The sequence below is a fragment of the Aspergillus udagawae genome (assembly GCF_001078395.1).
Source record: "Aspergillus udagawae IFM 46973 DNA, scaffold_4, whole genome shotgun sequence".
NCBI classification, from domain to species: domain Eukaryota; kingdom Fungi; phylum Ascomycota; class Eurotiomycetes; order Eurotiales; family Aspergillaceae; genus Aspergillus; species Aspergillus udagawae.
In genome coordinates this window covers 4,074,843-4,093,409 of record NW_025091267.1, presented here as the reverse complement: position 1 = coordinate 4,093,409, position 18,567 = coordinate 4,074,843, and the positions used below count along the sequence as shown (strand labels likewise).

At 45.2% G+C, this 18,567-nt stretch overlaps 6 protein-coding genes across 6 annotated transcripts; 4 read left to right on the top strand and 2 right to left on the bottom strand.

Moving 5' to 3' along the window:
* Nucleotides 1-4,019: 4,019 nt before the first annotated feature.
* Aud_006814 (uncharacterized protein) lies at nt 4,020-5,558 on the bottom strand (the record flags this gene model as incomplete). The annotated part of the gene is made up of 4 exons (XM_043291711.1): nt 4,020-4,650; nt 4,711-4,864; nt 5,248-5,356; nt 5,415-5,558. 4 exons carry the CDS (start codon nt 5,556-5,558, stop codon nt 4,020-4,022), a joined length of 1,038 nt encoding a protein of 345 aa, XP_043147646.1.
* Nucleotides 5,559-8,161: 2,603 nt separating this feature from the next.
* On the top strand, nt 8,162-9,553 carry Aud_006813 (branched-chain-amino-acid aminotransferase; the record flags this gene model as incomplete). Its single annotated transcript, XM_043291710.1, has 3 exons — nt 8,162-8,845; nt 8,949-9,326; nt 9,395-9,553. The coding sequence occupies 3 exons, from the start codon at nt 8,162-8,164 to the stop codon at nt 9,551-9,553; spliced, it is 1,221 nt and encodes a 406-aa protein (XP_043147645.1).
* A 361-nt stretch (nt 9,554-9,914) lies between these two features.
* Aud_006812 (uncharacterized protein) lies at nt 9,915-11,230 on the bottom strand (the record flags this gene model as incomplete). The annotated part of the gene is made up of 4 exons (XM_043291709.1): nt 9,915-9,919; nt 9,965-10,197; nt 10,252-10,342; nt 10,399-11,230. 4 exons carry the CDS (start codon nt 11,228-11,230, stop codon nt 9,915-9,917), a joined length of 1,161 nt encoding a protein of 386 aa, XP_043147644.1.
* A 382-nt stretch (nt 11,231-11,612) lies between these two features.
* Aud_006811 (uncharacterized protein) lies at nt 11,613-12,306 on the top strand (the record flags this gene model as incomplete). Its single annotated transcript, XM_043291708.1, has 2 exons — nt 11,613-11,855; nt 11,902-12,306. 2 exons carry the CDS (start codon nt 11,613-11,615, stop codon nt 12,304-12,306), a joined length of 648 nt encoding a protein of 215 aa, XP_043147643.1.
* A 3,890-nt stretch (nt 12,307-16,196) lies between these two features.
* On the top strand, nt 16,197-16,520 carry Aud_006810 (uncharacterized protein; the record flags this gene model as incomplete). Its single annotated transcript, XM_043291707.1, has 2 exons — nt 16,197-16,203; nt 16,270-16,520. 2 exons carry the CDS (start codon nt 16,197-16,199, stop codon nt 16,518-16,520), a joined length of 258 nt encoding a protein of 85 aa, XP_043147642.1.
* A 1-nt stretch (nt 16,521) lies between these two features.
* On the top strand, nt 16,522-16,809 carry Aud_006809 (uncharacterized protein; the record flags this gene model as incomplete). Its single annotated transcript, XM_043291706.1, has 1 exon — nt 16,522-16,809. One exon carries the CDS (start codon nt 16,522-16,524, stop codon nt 16,807-16,809), a length of 288 nt encoding a protein of 95 aa, XP_043147641.1.
* Nucleotides 16,810-18,567: the final 1,758 nt, after the last annotated feature.

Genomic DNA, 18,567 nt, shown 5'->3' with positions numbered 1-18,567 from the left:
AAAACATAGTAACCCAGGCGAAGCAGAAGAGTAATTAAACAATCAGAACACTAGGAGAAAATGGTAATGCTTTTAGATTATTATAGTATTTACCCGCATGCAAAGCAATAGCAGGAATATCTGATGTGGTTATAGAAACAATGATAGTGAGCAAGATTTAACCATTTTATCCAATATGCGAGGGCCAGGCGAAAGTCTACAGATAAGCTAGGTATCCCAATCCAGTCAATTAGCATTCTCACCGCAGCGGGTCGCACTTCTCCCTACTCTGGTGCGGCAACTTCCTCGGCATCTTCAGCGCTTACTGGTCGGATATGGCCTGTTGCTGGTCAACTTTCAATCCTCTTAACCAGTATGAATTGCTCGGCAGGGTAATTCAGTTGATTAAATCCCCAGCGAAAATATCAGGTCAGGTCTTTGAGCATGTACACCCCCTAAGGCTGAGAGATGACGCCTTCTGCTGCACTATTAGGCTGCTCACTCCAGCTTAGTTCTGCTTAGTTCAAAGTCTAGATCACTCAGGGAGCGCACAATGTGCTCAGAAAGTGTAAGGTGAACAGCGATGAGCTAGGCTTAAGTACAAACATTATTGTACTTTGCTTATATTAGCCGCAGCAGAGGCTATATACTATAATACTTTGTGCTTATTTCTCTCTTAGGGAGAGAATGATTATACAGTCTAAAATAGTCTCTTTTTAGCTTATAAGATCTAGGTTCGCCTAACTGCTAGGCTTTAAGTCTAATACTCTGTATTTATTTAACTTAGTACTGTGGGCTACTAGCTCTTACACACATTCTCCTATTCTGAATGTTTACTCTAACAGATGAAGCTATCTATGTACAGTCCATTAATATTAATAATATTATACAGTATCTGTACTATTCTCAGAGTTCACTTTTTGAGTTAGAGCTTATATCTAGATGGAGACTACAACCTTAGCTCTCTAGATCCCAGTCTCAGATGATACAGGCCTGTAGAATGCTTAGCACTATATAAGTTAAGCTTCCTTGTATATCTTTGCTCAGATATAGATATTTGTTCTAGCCTGTAAGCGTCACCCTAGAATGGCTAAGCTGTTCAAGAAATAGGATATAATTAATTATATCAAGATATAAACTTGTCTTTTAAATGTACTTATCTACCATAGAATAAGATACTATATAGTGAGAGACTCAGTTCTCCGCTTTTAAGTAAATTATTCTACTATAAAGAACCCAGGGATAGTCCATTTAAAACTATCTTTAGATAGAGATATTATTTCCTGCTATATCTTATTAAAATCAACTAGAGATCCATCCACTAACCTCTGCTGTAGGTGACCTTGCATAACTATCCCGCGGGTAACTACTATATATTTAAGAAGGTTACTTTATATAATATCTCTCTTCCTTAAATATAATAATCTCTGCTACTTTAGCTCACTAATGGAGATCTAAATGCATTTATAAAATACCTTATGACTTAACTAGCTGCTGTTCCACAATCCGGCTACGTAGGGGACGATTGGGATCATAAGTAGAGGAAGTAGATTTTTAGTTATTACTGTGAAGACTTAATTAGCGCGCTATAATGCCTTCTCTGTATGCTGTTACTATTTAGCAATGGGACAGGAACTACATTATTTAGCAAAAGGTAATATAGAGATTATATAGTTTAATAAGTGAACTATTCTTTATACTCTATTATTCTATGGATGTCTATTGTATCCCGTAAAAAAATAAGGATAATTAGTAACTAGATTATCCTTTATTTTACATTAGTTATACTCCCCCTACCCTACTCCCCTCTGGTGTTATATCTGTGACCTATAATAGTCCACTAGTGAAGGGTACATGCGTGTGATTAGTGAAGGGTTGCTACCATAAAACGTGCCTGATGGCGGTAACCTCTTTTTCCCAACCATGACATCCACTGCCTTCATTAAGGGTGGATGATCAGTCTTTACCTCTATTATAGAGTGCATGTGCTCCTCAGACATATGCATGTATAAGCACTGCCTATAGACAGTTCTTCTCTACCTCATCTTTGTCTATAACCTTTGTTCTCTAGCGCCTTGCCTGTAACGACCTTAATGATAATAAGGACGCGGATGTATTTAATCCCAGACTTAGAAGGTGCAGTGACCAGACCTCTATTAAGGATGTTGATCTGTTGTTCCATTATTCTATGATAGACTCTCGGAGTGCCCCATTGGCATAGTAAGTGTGAAAGGGCAGAGAGCCAGTATACACCTGTTCTTTATGTTTAATTAGGGACACGAGAGCTTTGAGATACTGATTATTGACTACTGCATATTTAAGATGGCGCATCCCGGGATGTTATGGTTACTGTTAGAGCTATTAAACAGAGTGGCAGCTCAGCCAGAAGAGCTCAGGCAAGTGACCTGCTTTTTTGGACTTATCAGGTTGTGGCTGTGGGAAATGGCTGTGGGAAAGAAGTAGTTATTTATTCTCTTAGTCATTAAGTGATATTATAGGAGTGATTGATCACAAGCTTCTTTCAGCATGGTTTAATAATTCATTATCTAATCCTCTTCTTGAGGGTCATACTCCAGTACACTTAGATTAAATCTTGACTCTGGCCTGGATATTAGTCTGAGAATAACCTTATTACCTCCAACTAAGGTTATTTCTCATCCCTTCTTAGCTTCAGGCAGTTCCACCTCTTCTATAGTCCATGGTTTACCCTTCCTAGAGGTCCTATGGGCCTCACTGATATCCTGCCATGATTGTTCATCCACTGCATGGATAGTTAAGTAATACTATGCCTGTGTATTTCTTTCCTTACATATGGGTACGGAGTCAGGTGTGCATTGTTATAGGACACCTTTAAATAGCCAGGATAGAAATTGCAAACATCTGTTAAGTGGTAGAGTTAAGAAATAAGAATAGAGGCTAGTAACTGAATTCTCTCTAGTCTGTAATCTATCAGAAACTTAGAGCTGTTTTAGAGCTCATCCATCCATCTAATTGCTGTTTCTTGCGCTTAGAGTTTTTAGATGGCTCACTAGCGCTACTTAGGTGGGACAGGTTGGGTTCAGCGTTGTGATTAAATGAGTGCAAATCTGGATGACCATGGATATGTGGATGATAATTTGTCTGAATACCAGTATTGCTGTTGCCTGCACCTTCACTGTAGTCTTAATAACTCCCATGTGTGTTGTGAAGAATAGGTGGAGGTTTAGGATATGGACAGATTATCTCTGAATTAATAGTGCTGTCACATGGTGGGACTGGCTGGCGTTGATTGCTAGCCACCCAGGACCCATTGTTGGCAAGCATCGCGGGGTCAATGGGAACAGTGCCCTATATATCTATGAGCTGGAAGATTTCTTTAAAGCTATCTTCTAGGCTAGATATGCTCAGTGATGGCAGGGTAGCCTCCGTGATCCCCCCTGGATCACTGGATATGTTAGTTAGGGTCCTAGTGATTTCTTGGGAATCACAGTGTGCCCTATCTATATTTGGGGTGAGGCATTTGAGGTGTGTGGGGTGCTAGTTTATAAGGAGGTGTTGTACTGTGCTTCATGCTCTCTAAACTTAGTATATTTGGTGGTGTTATAGGAATCTCCCCTGTGTGATTTCATGGGCTAAGGGGTGCATATGGCTGAGTTTTCCTTACTCCGTATGCCTTTATCCACCTGATCAAGATGAGTGGTCTACCCTCAACTGGCGCACTGATCTACTATGCGACGACTTGTGTCACAAATACTAAGCGCTAACCCTCCTATCCAACATAGCTAGGGAATATGGATCACTTAGATGGTCACTCTGAGAAGAATTAAGCTCTGATAGTTTTTAGTCGCATACAAATGACTAGCAATTTCTGAACATTGTAATGTATTGAACATTCTAACAATTGGGACGGTGGTGGAGAAACAGTTATTAAAGTTGGGCCATCTGTTCCGTCGTGGAAAGGAGATCCAGCTTCAAATATCGATCAATTACACAGAGGGCAGGAGACCCGTCCTTCTAGAATTGACAAGAGAGGAAAGTCATCTAAAGTTGCCCAAAACGGATCACTCCAATTCAATCAACCCGTAATTGTCCACATCATCCAGGCATCCTTTCAGAATAGCTGCTCCTTCAAGCAGCAGTTCGTCCGACATGGTCATAGCGAAGCTCAGTCGTATCCCGTCTGGCTTAGGATACACAAATAGCCCTCGATGCATGCACAGAGCTGCTACACGGGAGGGCTGCACTTCCCGAAGGATCAAGTTAGAGTCGGCGCCGACCTGTGCAACATAGTCCACAAGAGGATGATTCCAAGATTCGACAGTCTTCTTCCACAGATTCCCTAAAGAGACACCTCGTTCGATCAGATTTTCTTTGTCGATCACGTCGATAGTCGCGTTTGCAGCTGCAATTCCTATCGGAGTGAAGCCATAGGTGCTAGCCATTTCATATGGCCCAACAGACGCCATGACTGCGTCCAGGCCCATGATGAACGACTGGGGGTAGAAACCTCCCGTGATAGATTTTCCCATTGTCACGATGTCTGGTTTCACGTCGTGACCTAAATGTTGGAAACTGAAAAACTTTCCGGTTTTTCCAACACCTTGTCGCACCTCGTCCGCGATGAAGAGGATATTCATGGATTTACAGAGATCATAAACGCCTCGGGCGTAGCTAATCTCCTCATTTACGTCTCTATATCAAGAATCAGCATTTATACGAGAATTAACACAATCCAAGGTGATCAGAGCTTACTGGCTATATCCGTGTATGCATTCCATGATAACGGCAGCCACTCGATCTTTGTGCTCTTCGAGACAAGTTCTCATCCTGTCTAGGTCGAGATACTCCAGTACTTCACCAGTGCGTGGGTTTGTGTTCATCTGAATTTTGCTGTCAAGGCCATACCCTTTCCCGGCATATCATTAGCATGTCATAATAGTACAATGTCGTAGGATGCCTACTTTTGACCCTCAAAGAGTGTCCGTTCATTAGGCTCCAGACTCCCGAGCCGAGTCCGTGATAACACCCTCCAACCCCAAGGATTACACACTCTTGTGGGGGAATGCCCTTTTGATGAATACCCCATTTTCTAGCGATCTTACAAGCCGTGTCCACTGCTTCTGTGCCTGACGTCATAGCGACTACTTTGTCGTAGCAGAATCGTGTACATAGCCTCTTTGCGAAAAGGCCGAAGGTAGGAGTATGACACGATAGATTGAGTAATGTGACTTGAGCATAATCCAGTCAGTCACATAGTAACTTGCGAAATTCTGGGCTACCTGAGCATACCTTTCTTTAACTGTTCGATCACAGCCTCCTGGATATCGGGATGGCAGTGTCCTGTATTGACAGCACTGAACATACCGATAAAATCGATATATCGATTTCCATCGACGTCCTGCAACCACCATTTACCTCACTTACTCGCTATTTCCATATCCCTTCACTTCACTCACCCATAGCAGAGAACCCTGGGCTTTCTCGAAGAAATACGGCAGAGGTTCGAAGCCGCCGACTGTAAACTGACTTTCCAGCTCCAAGAGCTTCCTAACCCGGGGACTTAATGTTAGATCAGGCTTGTTGTCGCAGTTTAAGGTCATTTTGCTAATCTTTGGGAGACAGCTGGGTGCAGTTTCAAAGATCAAAGTAAGATTATTTTGACCAAGTGTTTCGTCTAAATTTGTTCAGAAAGGAAAACGGCCATTATATAGCAAGCTGATCATTCTGTGTTTAGTGGGAATCCACTTAGGGCGACAATCCATCCCCATACCACTAGGGAGATAGGGGGCAAGATCCAGTGCCCTTATCTAGCCGCTGTGGCTACTCGGTAAACAAAAACGCGATCCAGGATCCTAAGTTCCGTTTCGAAGGAGGCCATCTGCTCTCCGAGCGGCGCGCGTAGATAAGCGATAGAATGCCCTCAGGAGCTCGTCCAGTGATGCATATCCCGGGGACTACATCGAAGACCAGTGTGATAAGAGTTGATAATGAAGGCTTGGATGGTGGCGAGCACAGAGAGATGGCTTATCTAGCCGCCCTACTGGAACAGGCTGTGCCGACTGGCGAGAGAGGTCGAGTCGTTTAAAGTTTGGTAGAGTTGCCTGAGTATGGGGGTAAGCATTGGTCATGGGATCACCTCGGAGATTCCCGGGCAGACGAAGTATCCCAACCTCCTCGGACAAGCCAGCGGAGAACGAATCACTACATCGGCAAGGCCAGGAAGCGAAGGGAGAGATGGCGGTATTGATCTCAGTTCGCGTGGAGTGACTGTGTGGATGTCTCCTACTTAGGCAAGGGGGCAAAGATGTTTGGAAACGGGAAACACGCTGGCCAAGTAGTAGGGGAACAATAACCTTGGACTCAAAAGAGGAGGTGCAGAGGTGGCAGGTCGTGCAGTCAATGCTGGGCGATATGAGAGAGAGGGTGGACTGGAGCATTGATAGGACCATCTCAATTCCTGGCGAGGGGACATGCCGGTGGGAATTCCCACTTCACAACAATGTTGCTGCTGAGCCCTGCCTGACGAGGATTGTGCAATCAGGTTAAATGTCGTCCTTGAGACTGTAACCATGTGGAAATGCTATAACTGAGCATGTATAACTCAATTGTGGTTGGAAGACAACGTTGTAAAAAGATGTTACTACGTACACATTCAACTTGGCCTTCTATCAGCCTCGGCCTCAACGTATTTCTCGGGACCCGAGGGCACCGGACCTTTTAGCTCCGTGTTTTGGGCGTGGATAGAACCATTTGATTAGGACTGATTGGCTGGCGATGACTTTGTGGCACCTAAAAGGTAGCGGTTCCCTAAAATACAGTCCGTATAACTTGGATCAGAAATCAGAGTCAATGCATTAGCCGAGACAGAAAGCGGCCACGATCTTGAAAGAGTCAGAACCCCAGGTCGAAGAAGCTTGAGCGAACATCCAACCCATATAGATTCTCAGAGGGAACGCCTTGCGAGGCCTAAGGCATGTTCAGTAAAGTGAAGAACTACTAAATAACAGCCCATTAAGAAAGAAGCGAGTTTACCAAGAACCGCAATTCCTGTCCCAACGCGCATCCCAAGTCAAGAAATATTTCTCTAGATTTGGTGCGCGCCAGAATTTCTGCGAAGTTTGGGAACAGGGGTAGGCAAACTTCCAAGAACTGGAATTTGGCAATGCAAGGATAGGGATACTGAGCCCAAGGAGTCAGCGATCAATAATGATAGGTTTTATCTACTAGAATAGGAATTTCTACCACTGCAAAAGCACGGTCCCTCTACCAATGGCTCGGTATTAGTATGACTTAGACTATGCCTCATCGTCGGGAACGTACCAGGCTATGTACATGCCCTAAGATATCTTCAGGGGCCAACCCGCTGTACTCGACCAGCAATATCCTCATGGGCTCATCTACACACGTCAGATCTGGCATGAATACTTGCCGAGGGTCAAATCCGCGTTGGAGAGCGAGATCCAGCTCCGATCTGGATTTCGAAAAAGTCATTGTTGCTGCTTTTCCATTGACGATGACCGCACCACTGTAAGGCAAAACCACTGGACAGGCGCCATTTTAATACTCCCCGTTCTTCAACCATCAGGATTTGTAATCTAGAGAACTCCCTGTTCTGAGCCCCTGCGTCGATAGGAACCGGCGCTCGAGTTGACTAAGTCGCCCACCCTTGTTCTTCTTCAGTATTCTGTTTATCTGCATATGACCAACGCATCCTACTCCAGTTTTCTTTCCAATGCATTAGACGTTCCCTGTCATCTGCATGGTCATGGGTGTGGTTCTGCCTTGACGTAACCAGCAGTCTCACCGACATTGTAATTGCGGTCCCAAATTACCGCTTTTAAGACAGGTCTAATAAATGGCCAAATTAGCAGACCCAATCCCGGTCAAAAACAAAGAACCCTATTATGATTACTCCTTAATTGGACTCCCATTTTACATATCAGGCCTCCCTTACTCCTTCCGATGCACAGTATGACCTTCCCAGCTCCAGTAGGCACAGTTGAGAATCAAAACAGAGGTCATTTTGGTACGCCGCTATTATGACCCTTTGCAAGTATGATTCGGCACACCCAATATATGCTTTTGGGGCCCCTGGTACGACTAGCATGGTAAACTTGTCGAGAATCCAGAGATACAATTTTTGATTTTGGCTCTCTCGTTAAATGCAAAGCCTTGAAAAGGCCATGATCCTATCGTCGACTTAATGGGACTGACTAATCATAAAGGCCTTGATGCCTCTAATATTATTCTACGGCTGTTGCCCGAGGACCAACAGCCGCCCCCGCCGCAATTGGATGACCCAAGCCGACGAGGACGTAACCTCCACACCGCACATATACTGACCGTCAACTGGACAGCTGATGGCGGGTGGGAAGCCCCTGAGATCAGCCCGTATGGCAAGCTCGCCCTCGAGCCGACTGCCAGCGTCCTCCACTATGCCACCGAGGCCTTCGTACGTACAAGCCTATGCTTCGTCAAAGTCGTTCCGTTAATTAATGTAACCATTGTCCAGGAAGGCCTGAAGGTTTACCGCGGCTGGGATGGAAAGCTCCGCTTGTTTCGACCATGGCTCAACTGCCAACGGATGCTCCGGTCCAATGCCTACGTCGGACTTCCGTCCTTCAGTGTCGATGAGCTGCTCACTCTTCTTGCTACCTTTGCACGCATCGAATGTCCTCATTGGCTGCCTCACCCCGGCTCCAGCCTCTATCTGCGACCGTCGATGATCGGCACTGGCTCAGCACTGGGCATGCAGAAGCCCGCAGAAGCTCTCTTCTTCCTGTTCGGGGCCCTGTTCCCCCAGTCGACGGGAAACCAGTGTGCCAACCTTCTGGCTAGCTCGCCGGACCAGGTCCGTGCCTGGCCTGGCGGGTTTGGGTGCGCAAAGGTTCTCCCTTTTCCGTCTTTCTCCACCCTTCAATCTCTTTTTTTTTTTTTTTTTTTTTTTCTTTGGTTCAAGAGGGTGGCTGACTCTAATCTCCCGGGAGTAGATAGGGGCGAATTATGGACCAACCATGCCAGCACAAACTGATGCCCGAGAAAACGGCTGTACCTCGACGCTATGGCTGTTTGCAGAGGATGGGCAAGTGACCGAATCAGGAGGAAGCAACTTCTTCGTTATCTGGCGACGGGAGGACGATGAGAACGTACTTGAGTTAGTCACCTGTTCTGTAACCGACCGCTTGATCCTCAATGGGATCACTCGACGAAGTATCCTGGAACTGGCCCGGGAAAGGCTGTCACATACTAGCACCGGGGCGGCCGAGCTTCCCTGCCTTGAGGTGCGCGAAGGAAGGTTCGTCATCCATGATATCTTCAAGGCCCAAAAGGCGGGCAGACTTCTTGAGGCATTCATCACAGGCACTTCGGTATGTAGGCACCACCATCTCCTGTTTACAAACTGGCTGTGACAGCTTTGCTAACTGAAAGCTGTCAGGCCTCCGTCACACCCGTTGCTGGGATCAAGTGGAAAGCGGAAGAGATTACCATTCCAGTCAATCTATTGGGATTCACCAGCATGTTCCATAAATGGCTTGACAATATCATTTACGGTGTGGAGAGTCACGACTGGGCGTATATTGTCCCGGAAATCTAAGCAGTTGCAATTGTTACACCATATTGCAAAAACGGCGCCAGGTTCTTATCTTATATACTCTCTTTCCTTTTCGGACCCTACTACCAAGGCAGCATAAACTACTTTTGGAATTGTTCCGAATGCCCCCTGGTTCTTGGCTTTCTACTGTACTGTACTGTACTTTATGAAAAGTATTCATGACCCAAAATAATTTACAGGATCTTGTTTCATGTATACACCTGCACCTTAATGCCTCTCCTTTAATACCTAGTTAACTACTAATGCCCATACATGGCGTACATAACATACGCATACGTATTCTCCTAATATATTTCCATACAGTATCGATATTGTATACATTTGAATACAGTTATCCCGGAGCCTACCCTACCCTAATACAGCTTACTTTATTCTGCATAGGGTGGCACTTACGATTGGCTTCTGACGAATCACTATCGAACAGTTTGAATAAAATCACATCCTCGATGTCCATGCCTCGTTTGTAGAACCAGCGATGGTGGGGACTGTGTTTGACGTCATAGGCTTCACCACAGTAGTGAGCGAGCACTGCATCCGAGGCGACCAGGTCACTAGAATCCACACTTCGGTAGTCGCAGACGGCCAACGGCGTATCCTGATATGGCCCAGTGAGAGTCCTCCATATGCTGAGACAGTAGGGTCAGTGGGGCTACGGCGGACGGTAGGACAACCCAGCTTACTTCACAAATCGATGGCGTTTCTTCATGATTTCATCTGTTTTCTCCGGGAGATAGAGCTTTAAATGGGTTGAGATTGCATTTGGGGTCACGTCTGAGGTACGATTATCAGAATGGTCAGATATACGTGCGGGGGTACCAAGGACTCACCGCAGTGGGCAAACGGGACTGTTGGTACCCATGAAGTGGTGAGGTTGCCTTTCGCATCTTTTGAGCGCACCTGCATCTCAATGTCAGCGGTCAAGGAACTGTGGGTAATGACTGATTGTAGAATTACGTTGTAGGTGTACACATGCGCTTGCTCACAGCTGAAATATTTTTGCAGCCAGTCTTGCATGGACGGTAGGTACTTGTCGCGGATACATTTATCTGTCCAATCTTCCATATCGATAGGACAACGCAAGAAGTGGAACCCCGAAGTCGCTAAATTAAATTGGTCCTCGCACCCGGAAAGGTCGTGGATGGTAACAACGTAAGCCTTGCTTTGGACGTTGTTTCTCTTCAGGCAGTCAAGAAGGGGAAGCCGAGAGTGGAATGGTTTCTCGAATAGGTACCTCGGGCTCCAGAGGAGATAATTGAATCCCTTGACCTGAGTACCGGGGAGGCGGAGCTGCTTGATCTCGCTGTCAATCTGCAGGGTTCGCCCATAGCGTCTCGCCTCTCGCCGCTGTTCTTCCTCGGACACGTCTTTAGAATCCGCCTCAACTATATTGTTCGTCTCGTGAGGCTCTGGGGGAAGTAGTTCCACGGTCAGATCTTTTCCCATCTCACGGGCTGTTCGGGTCCATTCTTTAAATGGTCGATCGAACGGCCTTTCTGGATTAAACCTGTACGTCAGCACTGCTGGAAACTCCGACGTAAACCAGTCATAAACCGGGCTTCCTCTCTGTGGAGGCCAGTAGCTGGCCCACGGTCGTCGAAGCGTTCGGCTGTCGCTCCTCGGCACGGGATCTAGGTCCAAGAACTGTATGATCTGCGCCATTGTGACGTAGAAAGCTAGGCTTATTAGCTATGGGCGAAGGAAAGAAACAAATGCTTTGTGGTCAACAATAGTGGCCAACTAACAGTGGTAAGTATTAAAAGAGTTGGACGAAACTTAAAACGGACAGTTGGGGCCCCAGATGCAGATGACACATTGTCTACTACGCTGGACAAGTGGCGCTAGCGCATGAAGGTTGTTGTATTCAGTTGGCACTGCATGTTGCTGCAGGCAAAGCTGCAGGGATGGTCATATGAGGAACTTCGCGCAGCAGACAGGATAGTCGGTGAGTGAATGAACACGTCGGTGATCAGTGGGCTTTGAGAGCACCCAAAAATGGCCACAATATATTTCGGCCGCTTTCAAAAACATCATATTTACTGTCATGCCGCCTACAGAGCTACTCAACCTTACTCATATCGTCTCTGAGGCCGCCCAGTCTATTGATCAGTTCATCAACGAGCACGGGGATTGCCTGTCTTTCAATCCTCAGGCTCCAGACCTTCCGCCCCTATCGCCCGAAACAGCTGCATTTCATAGGGCCCGTATAACTCTTTGTGGCGCCGCATCAAATCTGATTGACCTGACCCTGACGGCACGGGAGTCAGTGGTCTTTAGATGCTTTAACGTATGCTCCCACTCTCCCATCTAGCGATCGTGTCTAAGAGGGTCAGGTCCACACAGCATCTGCCCTTCGGATCGCCTACAGATTCAAGCTCGCCCATGCCGTACCTCTGGATGGCAGTGTAATATATGATGTGATTGCTCAGAGAGTCAGATTGCCTGCCACCGCAGTTGAGCGTGTCATCGCTGTTTTGATAAGTAGCCATTTCTTCCACCTGGCACCTAATGGTATTTCTCACACCCAACTTTCTCACTTACTGGCGTCCAATGAACGGTTTGAGGCCTTTTTGGGTCTGTGTTTTGAGGAAGTGTTCATTGGGAGTACTCACCTTGCCAACGCTCTGCAAATATGGGGAGCTAGCATAGAACCTAATGAAACAGGTTGGAATATTGCCAATGTTACCCAAAATATGTTTTATCAGCATCTGGAGAGCGACACATCATCTTCTGAATGATTAGTTAAAGCACTCAGATTTATGTCCTCATCCAGCCTTTGCAGACTGAAAGGTGTGGGTGAGGCCTTCAATTGGTCTAGTGTAGGAGATGCTCTTGTGATTAACATAAGCTTTCCTTCATCCTGTGTTACTGAAAGGATGACAGGATAATATCGAAGTTTACTCTACAGGTTGGGGGTTCCCAGGGTCGCATAAGCATCATGCTTGTGAAATAGTTTCCTAGACTCCACTTCATTGTCTAGGATTCGGCCCAAATATGTAAACAAGGCGAAGAGGCCTTGATCCCCAAGCTTTGGGACTGCATCTGCTTCCAGGCTCATGATATCTTCTAACCGCAAGATGGCATCGCTGATAAAACCGTGATTTACCTTCTCCGCGCTGTGCTACATAACTGGCATGACAAATACGCGTGTCGCATTCTACAGGCCATCATTCCCGCAATGAAATATGGGGACCGCATAATCCTCTGTGAACAAATCATCCCGAACCGGGAACAGATAGTGTCTTTTTGGAGCGATTTGTGCGGTAAGTCAGACTCTGTAATGGATATGAGATATTCCTTTGATTGACGTGCTTCACCCTAGGACTTCCGATTTTCAAATGTGGGCTACTTTTAACGGACAGGAGAGGACTGTGATACAGTTCAAGGCTCTAGCAGAAATGGCACATCGGAATCTGAAGATCCTCAAAGTCTATGCCCCAGGCTGGGTTGGCATGTCAACTATAGTGCTGGCTTTGAACCCATAGAAGCCAAATGAAGACTTTATCGCTTCCGCTGCAGTCAACTGATAAAGCTGCTAAGCTATATAACTAGAGGCCGGGCAGTAACCAATCAGTGTTTCATTATGCGTAGAGTTCTGAAAATCATAGAGAAATACGTAACATTGCCGATAAGTGGAAATACAGTGGATGGACCTAGCTTAGGAAGGAAGAGAAGAATTAATATTATATATAGTGGTGACTATTATGCATAAATGCACATAATATTTATATATATATTTATGTATTTTATTATATTTCCAGCCACAAACCATAAACCCCCCTAATATAGCTTAAATCTATTACTTCTTAGGTTAAGATAAAACCTCTATATCTTAACTCTTATATAAATATATTTTTGAATTAAAATAATTAGTATATAAAGAGATATCATCACATCTTTTAAGCTTAAGATATTAGGTTAAAAATAGCAGTTTATCCAACCTAAAACCAAACTGAATCTAACCATGGTTACTTAGTATAGATGTAGCTAGGCCTAGCTAGGCCTAGCGGTGGGTTTTACGGTGAAAACTGCAACTAAACTACATTAGGTCTGGGTTGGCTGCGGGTTCTAAAATTTGAACCTGAAATCGCAGCGGTTCGGGGCTAACAGGCTTGAACCCGCCCGAACCCGCACCAAATGCAACACTAGGAAAATTATACTAAAATGAAACAACCTAGGTAACCTAACTAGGTAGCCCAGTTGGGTTCTGGGCTGGGCTTAGGCTTAGGGGGGGTGTTCTGGGTTCTACCTAGGCTGGGTTTTGGGCTCAAGGGGGGTGTTCTGGGTTGGGTTTTGCCGAGGTCTAATCAATATAGTAAGCTAAGGTCATATAACCTAGCTCCCTGTTACACCCCCCCCTTTTTATGTTCGGCCATTGTGGCCTTAGTTAAGACCCTCTTAGTGATTTTTTACCATCAAAACCTAGGTTATAGGTTGAAACAGCTTCTAGCCCGTGACATAGCAGCTACTATACATAGTATAGAGTATAGAGAACTACTTACTATTCCTATATAACCTTAAGGTATAATAGGAACCCATTATTTTCCCTATTAACTACTAATTATAAAGGACGAAGACTTGACTTAGATATATTTATATAACTAGGTACTTACTTAGTACTATAAAATAGAGAGTAATATAGGTTGTTATCTCTAAATTAGTATATAAAAGTTTAGTAGGAGTTTCCCCTAAAGTTTAGTATACTCTAACATATTCTTAGTTTAGCGCTGGGTATATTTTGTTAGTAGGTTTTAAGAAGTATAGCATAATTCAACATATACTAGTTATAGGCACTTGCGATGAGACCTGCAAAACACCTGGTGGCATAGGATGGCTAGATGTTTCGAACGGGCATGAGGATTCAGCAGATGAAAAAGTTAGCTCCTTTCATGTTGTTTTTTGATCAGTACCAGAAATAGCCTAAAAAATATAATTACTCTTAAAAACACTGAAAAATCTGGTTGGTGGGTTCACTAAATGACTTTCGGTAGTGTTCCCATAGGAACTTCGGAGGCAGGCCTCTCGAGCCACTTATCTGAGATGTGCTCCGCAGCCTGAAGGTAGTGGTAGTCCAAACTTACTAGACTGATCTGTATCGATGTCTGAGAATGGCTGCTCAAAAAATAACAGCATATAGCGCTTAGCATTAACTTAGAGGTTCACCTTGTTTCGCCATGTTAATTATGGCATAACAAGCCTGTCGGAGGGACATCATCAATGTTGCCTTGAAACAAAGGAAGCCAGATGAGGTCTCCACTGGAGACTGAGCAGAAAGCATTTCGCTAAAGCATCATCAGAGACCTTAAAGGGAGACTGCCTAGTCGTAAAAAAAAATCACAAAATATGGTGATGTTCTGCCAGCTTTCCGTGCCCATTAACAATTCCCGCCTAGTGACTCAACACAAAGTGCCTTGGAAGGCAGGAGACTGGTATCGCATTGAGAAGAAGCTTTTTGAGCAAGTTTAACGTTTGAGATAATGGCGCAAAAAGCTGTATCAATAATTTCAACTTTCAATGGAAATTAGTTCTGTCAAAAAAAGCTGTAAAGGCCTTTACAGCTTCAACTTCATGTCCCAGAAATAGTAATGCCATTTTTTACAGTCCTAAAGGTTCAACAGCGCGAGACTTCAAGCAGAGACGGAACAAGCTGCTGAGTCTGCCAAAGAGGAGGACAAGATACGCTAACAGCAGGGTGTTGAAGAAATAACGCTTACTAAAGAAGCTAGGGAGGATAACGGCGTATATCAACCGCGTGCAGACGCAGGAGGCAGACGAAAAGAGACACCAGACAGAAGAGAATGTCGTAAACCAAGCTGCTACGCAGCTTCAGAAGCAAAACGAGAGACACACCTGGCACGCCAATAAAGAGAAGCAGACGGCTACAGAGCCTATCACAGCAGAAAAAGGCAAGATATTAAAAGAAAAACTGTGAAAGTAGAAGAGACCCCTATTGCTGCAAAAGTCGTGGAAGGCCAACACGGTTTCCCCGGAGGTTAAGCAACCTCAAAATTCTGACAAACCTCTTCACATATTTTATTCCGATTTCCGTTTTGTCCTTTCGTTGGGTTTGTATTGCTTTATGTCTGACCGCAGGACCGCCTGACGAGGATAGCTTGTCTATCCACTGGCAAACGCAGGACTGACCCCATTGCCAGGCTATTCCACGCACAAAAAGGCAAAGCGATGTGCAGGCTTCCCATGGTTCCTTAGGCTTGATATTTCGCCATACGCCAGTGCCCATGATAGTCCTAGATGCATCGGTGCGTGAGATTGAAGTCTCGAACAGCCATCTTTCTTTGATAAGGCGATCTAGAGCCTCTCTACTCGGTACATCTATATATGAGATTCCCTATGTGGCTGTCCCTGCTCCAGATATTGCTTCCATCAGGAATGCACTGGAGTCGGCGGTTGCCACTAGAACCGTTCAGTTCATTGAGAATGTTTCTGTTACCGAGACCCGGAGTGAATTTTCACTTCAGATAACGCCAGTATTCCAAGGACCTTGTTTGGTTAATGTCACGCTTGAATTATACAATCTCGCTGAAGGCCCCCTCGATCTTCACCAGACGTGCACTTCGAGAAGCCCTACAAGGCTTTGATCGACGCAGTAAAGGACTACTCTATCCTCATGCTGGGTGCGCACGGTAGCATTGCAATATCGAATTCAGGAGCGTCAGCTATTAACAGATGTTCGCCCTCAGAGATTGTTGGCGAACATATCTCGATCTTCTACGGCGGCGACGATCGGCATGCTGGCAAAGCAGACGAGCTGCTTGCTGCATGTATGCGTGACGGAAAGTTGGAAGGAGAAGCTTGGTATTGCCGCTCTGACGGCTCGCGCTATGGGCCAATTTATCAGTTTGGTCAGCACGTGGGTTTCGTGAAGCTGGTGCGGGACGACACAGAACGAAAAACAACCGAAGCAAATATGATCGCAGCACTTCATGAATAAAATGAAGAGCAAGTTCCAGGCCAATATGAGCCACGAGCTCCGAAATCTCGCGAACAGTATGCGCCTGTCTTTGGGGCTACTGGCGGGCACCGCTATGAATAGCCAACAGCAAGAGTATGCTCTAATCATGCAGGACTATATGTCTATAATACTGCAGATAATCAACAACGAGGGCGACAGCTCAATACTGCAGCCTCGCAAGGTCTCTGTCACTTTTGAGGTCTTAAGCGTTGAGAACATTGTCGAAGCACACAAGTCTACACACTTGGTAGATAGCTTGGAACTATGAATTCTTAAGGATTTGATAAAGGTTTCTTGGGTTTTGAGGCGATAGATTCTTAAGAACAGGTACACCTCCGTGACCGCTTGGGCATCTTGAGCAGGTGGGTTATAGCTCTGGTCGTGTCGACCTCTACATGACCGGATTCGGTAGCAAACCACAGTAGCCCACAAGCATTGAGTATATCGGAGCCAGCCAATTTTGCAAATAACAATAATATTTCTTAATGAGATGTCGCAGGTTTTCATACCTGGAAGGACAAGGCACATAATGATGAGTGAGCAGTGTCTCAGCATTCTTCCTGTATTTTATTGTCATGAAGCAGGCATGACGACGGGGCGGAATATGGACGCTTGATTCATATAATGTACTCAATATTCTTTAATCCTCGCCCAATTTTTATTTTTCATTGCAGAAGATGTTCTTCACGATTAGCCTGTCTGTATGTAGCCTACAATGTGCGTAGTAATGGCTGTTAAGAGCTATTGAAACTGGATAGGGGACTTCAACGCAGTCGTGGTTAATTTCTTTTCTTTTTTCCACTTCGTTTAGCTGGTCTTCAAGCTTTCTGGGCAGCATGTGTGTCTTGCCTGCTATCATGGCGCTCTATCCTAGTAGGTATTGCCTAACAACTAACCCGACAAGATACGGCCATTCCTCCTGAGGTTAGAAATGAACGAATCTTATAAGACTGTACTAGTGATATGGAATCGCTTAAGTTGCACTAAGTTCTTAGAACCGCAAGCCTGAAGTCTTCAATCGAGCGAGTGACACGAGCGCCTTGTGGTGTCAATGATATTTTCCATGGATGAGATGAGGAGGTGGTGGGGGACTGACCAAAGTCAAAGTCATGTGGTCTCCGTTGTAAGGGGCAAACCTGAGCTAGAATATGAGGGTATCAGAGGGAAGGTGAGGTATTGTCAAACCTTATTCTTCGTTTATTCGCAGTGGTGCAACATCCGCTTTTTTGGTATTTGGTTAGAGTAAAGTCTGGTTTAACTTACTCTGCCATGAACTTGCTTCTGATGACATATTACATCAACCAGGATCTGTTGACTTCTCCGCGGCACATTTGTTTCACACTGATTCTCATAATCCCGATGTAAAGAAGAGGGTAGAACCTTTGAAGGCTAGCGAGGGGTCAAGGTGCGCCTGTTGTTGGCAGTCAGACTCAACGCAAACAACCGAGCGAAGTCATATATTATGGCAGGGGAAACAGGCGCTATCAATGTCTCCAGAGCACTTGCGATGCTTATTGCATCGTTTTTCGCCATCTCATGCTATAACGTGCTAGAGATCACAATTCAAATCTTTTTTACATTCAAAAGATATCGTGGTCTTTATTTTTGGAGCATGCTGATAGCGAACTGGGGTATCTTGGTTCACGCAATTGCCGTGTTCTTGCGGTTCTTCGCGCTAGCACCAAATTTCCCCATGTGTGTTGTTACCGTAATCGGTTGGTATGCTATGGTGACTGGACAGTCAGTTGTCTTATATTCGCGCCTTCACCTTGTGACAAGTGATGCGAAAAATATTCGATGGGTGCTATATATGATCATCACCAATTTCTTCATCCTACACGTTCCGGTCACCATTCTATTTCTTGGCAGCAATGCGAATGTGGAGAGTTTTGTCGATCCCTTCAATATCTACGAGAGAATCCAGCTTGCTGGATTCTCCGCGCAGGAAATCATCATCAGCTCCCTCTATATGTGGGAGGCAACCAGGATGCTGAGGCCTATAATCGGTATCGTTCGCCTCCATTCT